The sequence below is a fragment of the Antrostomus carolinensis genome, unplaced genomic scaffold, assembly GCF_000700745.2.
Source record: "Antrostomus carolinensis isolate BGI_N321 unplaced genomic scaffold, ASM70074v2 scaffold22413, whole genome shotgun sequence".
In the NCBI taxonomy this organism is placed as follows: Eukaryota; Metazoa; Chordata; class Aves; order Caprimulgiformes; family Caprimulgidae; genus Antrostomus; species Antrostomus carolinensis.
This window is the reverse complement of record NW_010306166.1, coordinates 16,642-23,329: the sequence shown is the minus strand read 5'-3', so window position 1 is coordinate 23,329 and position 6,688 is coordinate 16,642. Positions and strand designations below refer to the sequence as shown.

The 6,688-nt window shown below is 36.2% G+C and overlaps 1 protein-coding gene across 1 annotated transcript in view; it reads left to right on the top strand.

Annotated features, from left to right (window-relative positions):
• Positions 1 to 1,163: 1,163 nt before the first annotated feature.
• INTS12 (integrator complex subunit 12) overlaps positions 1,164 to 6,688 on the top strand; it is a 12,746-nt gene continuing 7,221 nt past the window's right edge. The window contains exons 1-4 of the mRNA XM_010165042.2: positions 1,164 to 1,303; positions 2,874 to 3,037; positions 5,027 to 5,179; positions 5,736 to 5,923. Of these exons, the coding sequence (XP_010163344.1) occupies positions 2,882 to 3,037; positions 5,027 to 5,179; positions 5,736 to 5,923 (497 nt within the window). The 5' untranslated portion in view covers positions 1,164 to 1,303; positions 2,874 to 2,881. The remainder of the gene's footprint in view (positions 1,304 to 2,873; positions 3,038 to 5,026; positions 5,180 to 5,735; positions 5,924 to 6,688) is intronic.

Below are 6,688 nucleotides of genomic sequence, written 5' to 3'. Positions count from 1 at the left end.
ATTTCTTGTACAATAGTGAAGAAGTGTCAGAGACCTAAGTTGAGAAGGGTGCTTTTAGGACTAGGCTAATGTGTTAATGCTTAGCTGCAAGATGGTGTGCTTGAGTTCCTGTCCCTGCTCCATGGGTTGCTTGTGCATTCCTTTTAGTTACTGCTTTCTGCAAAACCAGTTCTGCTCTGGGTTTAAGGTTTCTAACACAGCCCTCTCATCTCACAGCTGTGTTACATACTTATACACAAAAGGCAGTGTTGAATTCATTTTTTTCCTCTTTCTTTTTCCTAAACAACATTTGAATTCTTTTCCGTACAAAGATCTCACTTTAACAAGCAAGTCAAGGAGTGCTCGTGCACAGAATAGCCTATGACATCGTAATTAAAACACTGTACCGTTCTTGCTCCAATGCTGTGTGCCGACTTGATCACCAGAGGAGCAGTTTATGAATGAAAACGTGAATGAACGTAATTGGATCTTAGGTTTATAAGTATCAAGCCACTGTTCTGATCTGTAAACATCTGGAAAACGCCACTACCAAAAGCAGTAATTTGCTTTTTGGACCAGGCTAGTTATTGGCATGAACCTGTTTCACAGTTGTGTTATTGTGGTCCAGTAAGGAGAGCTTACTCATCAATTTACTTTTTTCAGATGGTGCTATTTTTAAGACAGTGTGTGCCTAAACTGAGCATACTTGAACTGTTTAATAAGCCAAATCCCTCCCTTCTCATGAGAAATTTCTCGTGATATGTTAGCTATAACTGCCATAGCCAATGACACTATAATTTACCCTTGAGAATGGAGGAAGAATTGCTGCAATTTAATACGAAAATAAAAAAATAAATACAGAAAACCCTTTTTAAAAATGGATTTTAACAGTTCCTTTACAATAGATTTCTGTAGAAAGCTGGAGCTAGAAATAAATCTGGGAAGTGTTACCTTCAGAAAGATGAAAATGGAATTGATATGCTTATACTTGTTCTGTAAGTAATACAGGCATCCTGGACTGGCTGCTAATGACTGTTGAGGCTACCTGTTCCTTACCTACACAAGTATATATTCCTAGAAGTCTCAAAAAAGAACTTAAAGGATTTTTTTTTTTAACAGGAAATTATCCAACATTTCTGAAATTGTTGGTTAAATTCTACTGTTTTCATTCGACAGAGAGTTTAGCAGAGACCTAATTTAAGATTATATGATACTGAAACTTAGAAGGCATATTCACAGAACAAAGAAGTGGAAGAGAGAGGCTACCCACAGAATTCAGGAACAGCCTGCAAATTTGTCAGAGGTAGATGCATAAAAAAAGAGGGTATGTGCTTTCCACATGCATTGAATTCACTTTTAGTAAACATCAGAGAGAGACTGAGTTGGCTGGATGGGGCTTGCACTGCAGTCTCTGTTTGATCAGTGAAAAAGCAGAGTAACTGGTGTGTAATACTTGCTAGCAGAAGTTCTGTGGCCACCAGAAAGTGATTTGACAAGTAGTAAAGATTAAGGAAGAGAGAAGAGGCTCTTGAAGAGGATTCTTAACTCTCTGCTGGGTCCATTGATAAAATCCCTGTGAAGTCTACTGTATGTCAAACTCCTTGATGATCTCAGTCAAGTGATTCTCTGGTGTCTCGTGAAAGCTCAGCATGAGACAAACGTTCCTGGAGACTTAGAGGCAAGTGTTGACGGAGCAGGCTGCTGCTGCTGGTGTTTTGGCCAGAGAGGTAAAAGTTCACTGCCTTGAGTATCAAAAGGAATTCATCAGACAAACCTTGGAAGCTCCAGCTGAAAAAGCTGTCCAGGCAGTGCTTTTGAGCAGGACTGCTGAAAGCCTTTTCAAGAATGTTTTCTAGATTACTGTATATTTAAAAAAAAAGTCTCGTGTTTCAAATGAGATTTGAACAAATTATTAATGATACCACTTCTCATCCATTTTGGAAAAGAGAATGAAACTACCCTTGCCATGTTATTTCTTAAATTACTCATTGTTAGTTACTGATTAAGTTAGAGAGCTATCTATCTTTCTGGGGACAATTCCTGTTGTAAATATAGTTCCTTAGAGCTTTTGTTAAAAAAATTAACAGAGAATGCTCCAGAGTGCAGGGATCTATTGCTATGAAGCAAAGATTTTTTCCTCACTTTATTCCATTTACATTGACACTGTGGTATCTTAGAGCTTTGGATAGTCATTATTTGACATGAAAACCTAGGCTATGACAAGGGCACTTGGATAAATCACAATCTGAGTTATAAATTTTTGGTGGGTTTCAGCTAAATTTAAAAATGGACAGTGTATTCTTTCAGATTTTTTTATATAGTTATATAAAATCCTATATTAGCTGGTTTCTATCTCTTATATTGTATGTTACAATGAGTTGTTCTTTTCATAAATTTCGAAAGTTAGTTTTTGTACAAGTAAGAGATTTGTCTTTGTTATTCTTAAATGAGCAATGAGATAGAAATCATTGTATATGCAAATAATGTTAAGGAGAAGACTAGTAATTGCTTTTCTTGAAGTTTACACTTATTTTGCGTAGTTTTCAATATTCTGTATATATGGAATATCAAGAATATGGAATATTTGTTCCGTTTATGTAAAAACCATAAGTTTAGTTTCTGAACTTCAGCTATGCCAAAGAACAAATTTGACATAATTTCAGCTGTAAAGCTAAATTCAAGGTCTGCAGCTCTGAGGTTCACAATCAATCACCTTCTAATGATGATAATTAATTCACATATCATCCTTGCTGTGATTTAATATAATTTCATTTTACAAAAAAGAAAAAAATCTTCTGTAAGATAGTTAGCCACGTGCTGTTTGAGTTGTGTTCCATGTGAATAAAGCTGTCACTGTTTTTCTTTTTTTTTTCCTTACCCTTGTTCCTCCAAAGGCATCACTATGGCTGCTACAGTGAACTTAGAGCTTGATCCCATTTTTCTGAAAGCCCTGGGCTTCTTGCGTTCGAAGAGTAAGGACTCTGCTGAAAAGCTGAAAGCACTTCTTGATGAGTCTTTGGCCAGAGGAGCTGATTCAAGCTATCGTCCATCTCAGAAGGTATTGGTATTAGAGAGCATGGCTCATTTTTTTTAATGCCTTTTTAGAGCTTCTGCTATTCCTAGTTCATCTTTTATAGCTGAGAAATTGAGGAAAAAGAAAAAGTAATTATGGATGGAATATTCATATTTATCATTCCCCTATTGTGCAACATAATCCATTTGATTAACTGAAGTTAATGGGGGAAAAAAATGTCTTTGCCTTGGTGGTGTGCCAAGACCTGTAGAAGAGATTCAACACTATATTGCAAGTTTCATGACTTTGTAATAGTACTTTTTTAATTCACTTTTATATCGGTTTTGGCTTTTTTGTTTGTAAGCTATCAAACACACTAAGGTGATCCCAAAATTATATATTTCTCTAGTTGCAATCAAAGCTAATTAAAATGCAGATTATTTTTGCCACAGATAAATTGAAACAAAATAAGCTATTTACTGATAAAACTGGATCTCTTTTCTTGAAATTCTGTTGGTGAAGTCATATGAGAAGGAGAAACACCAAATGGTGCAAAGCAGAAATGATTTGCAGGCTGAAACCATTGCCATCCAATGGACAAACATTATTTTTCATCTACTGAAAATCACTAAACACCTGCTAGAGCGTATATTTGAATCTGAGATTAGTGTATGGAAATAACCAAGTGAGGACATGCTGATATTGCTGTGTGTTGCCATATGGATAATGAGGTAGTGTCTCCCCTAGGATGCCTTGAAGTCTGCCTGGTATGTTCTGATCGTGGTCTGTGTGCTGATACATTAGTAACATTTCGTTTCTACGTTCGTGGTTCTGAATAACTAGATGGCACTTCAACTGCTACAGCATACTTCGTGCTTGTGCTTTATGGTCCAACTCCTTTCTATTCAAATTGTTAACTCCCTGAAACCCTAAACTGCAGTTCTTTCTGACACAGGTCTCAAAACTCTCAGGAGCCCCCTATGTCAGAGCTCAAGGAAGCGTTGGTTTCTGGTTTAAAGAGGAAGCAGGGAGCGGAATAATAGTGCAGAGAGGCTTGGGAAGCCAATTCTAATAACAGCTTGGCTGGTAGTCACCTGCCCTCAGGTGAGACTGGGGCTCAGGCCAGAGGAAGAAATCTTTTGTTCTCCTCTTTTCAGTGTGTCTCCAGTATCAGCTGGACTGCAAAGCTCAGAAATGGAAAAAAGTACATTTCCTTTCCATGCATTCTCAGACTGCAGGATTAATTTGTGGTTAATCATGAAATTAGAACAGAGTAAGGAGCACAGGATTACCACAGTTGAGCAGATGAGGAAATAATCCATTTCTGACTCTGGATGGAAGAGGAAGTCTGCAGACTTGGGGAGGGTGAAGCTCAGGACTTGTCCCAGTATACAGCAGAGTATATTTTTTTTCTTACCAGAAGGGGTGAGGGACATACCTTACTCATGCATATTGGTGTGATTAATCACCCATTTACAAACTCACTTGCTTATTATCCATTGCTGACACTAATACATCATTAATAAGAACTATTGATTCATGTTGCAATCTGAATTTATTAATGATAGGTGAATATGGACTGAGCTTGAGCAGAGGTCAATATTTTTTCCCATTAGGGAAGAAGTATTGATGTCTGGTGACATCAAATGTCAACTTATATTTTCAGCTTATATTGACTTTTGTCCTCAGAACTATCTGAAAATTTGTGTTCATTATCTCTTTTAATTTTAAAAGCAGAAAAGTTTTCCTTTTTAATTAGTTTTCCAAAGAGGATCTGTCTTTTGAAAAGAAGTACCTTTTCCTCTGGAAGGTGAGTGATAAGGGCAGGTTTTAATAACTGACTGCAACTTGAACACCCAAATTTTTTGATGTGATATGAAAATGTTTAAGAAATATTTAGGGAAAAAAAAAGTTTATATGTAGATGATCAATGTGGTATGACATGTTGTTTGCCTGTACTGTTATCTAACTAATTGCAAACGAGCAAGTAATTCAAGTGTAGCATTTGCCTTCAATTTTTGTTTCTGTTTTTAGGAAGTAGAGCAACCAAAAGTATCTGTTACCAAACCTGTTTCCAGTAAGCAAGAGCCTAAAGCTGCTTCTAGTTTGCCTTCTGGCAACAACAATGGCAAGCCTACTACATCAGAAAAGGTGAAAAAAGAGACAGAAAAGAGATCTGCTGATAAAGTAAGTAATTTTTGTTCTCTAATGAAATAACTTGGTTAATAAATTTGAAGATGTTTTAGACAAAAGCTCTTCTTTTTAACATGTGTAAGTCAACTCATCTAATTGTGCATAGCCTGTGAGCTGCTTTATCCAATCATGTTGCCATTTAGGTGACCCAACAAAAGTATTCTTATAATTATTCTGTGGATGTTTTCCCTGCTCATTGCAGGGAGGTTGCACTAAATGACCTTTATTTAAATGTCCCATCTAACCCAAACCGTTCTGCAATTCTGTGTTTCAAATGTCCTGATAATAAGAGGTTTCTAAAGCGTAGCAAGCTGAAATGCAGGATTCCCAAGGCTTTTTCAAGGATTTTGAATGAAGTACAAGAAGTAGACTTGAGCTTCTAGTTCATAAATATCTTGAAGAAAATATGTAACTAAGGAAAATATGTTGTGTATGCTGTGTAAAGTACACCTTCTTATACTGCTAACCTAATTGGTCCAGTCATTTTTTCACTTTAATAATATCCCTTAGCTTTTTGCATTTTCACTTTCTCTGTGTGTGTGTGTAATAGATAAAAGGGGATACTGCTGAAGGAGCTGATACTCCAAAGAAGCCCAGACTAGAGAAGCAAGAGGCTCGTTCCTCTCCTATTACAGTTCAGACGAGCAAGGATTTATCCATGTCTGATTTATCTAGCTTTGAGGAAACCAGTGCTGATGACTTTGCTATGGAAATGGGATTAGCCTGTGTTGTTTGCAGGTAAGTCAACATTGCTTCATTGCAATTAGGTAGTTACTTTTTTTTTTTAATTGTGTACTATTGAGTTAATGCTTCCTGTAGTTTTTATTCTGGAAATCACTTAAGCACATAGCCAAAATTAATCATACATTTAAGCATCCTTCATGAATAAGAATGGTCTCTTGAAAATTGAACATTTAATGAGAAAACCAACTTATCTTTTTTCCAGAAAGGACAAGTGAAAAATAATAAAACTAGACATAATGCAAAACCCATCATGACAAATATTGATTTTTACTTATTGGAAAACAAGTTAAAATATTAATGGCTAGTGATAAGCATTTTTTTTAAATCAGTTCTCTTCTGAAAACATTTTTAAGTGGCATTATTATGAGATCTGTATGTGTTGCTCCTCTTTTCATAATCATTTGACATTTGTTTACATATAGCCATGTTTTTTCAATTAATAGTGTAAATATATCTTGCAGTCAAGACAGATTCTTTTTACTTTTCAGTAAGGACTCTAAAATTGGATCTTAGTAACGTTGAGCTAACAATACATTTAGTGTACACTTTTGAATATTCACCCTGGGATCAGATCACTTAAATCAGGATTTGGTTTCACAGATTATTTATGTCCTTGTAAATCCCCACTGCTGCCAATAGGAACAATTTGGCTCTCCCAGTTGTACCTCCTCTGTCCTGTTTAGGGGGTGTATTACCCACACAGGTTTGTGATCAGCTTCTGCATCAGCTCTTCACTTGGGTTTTTCAGGAAGTTTGGGT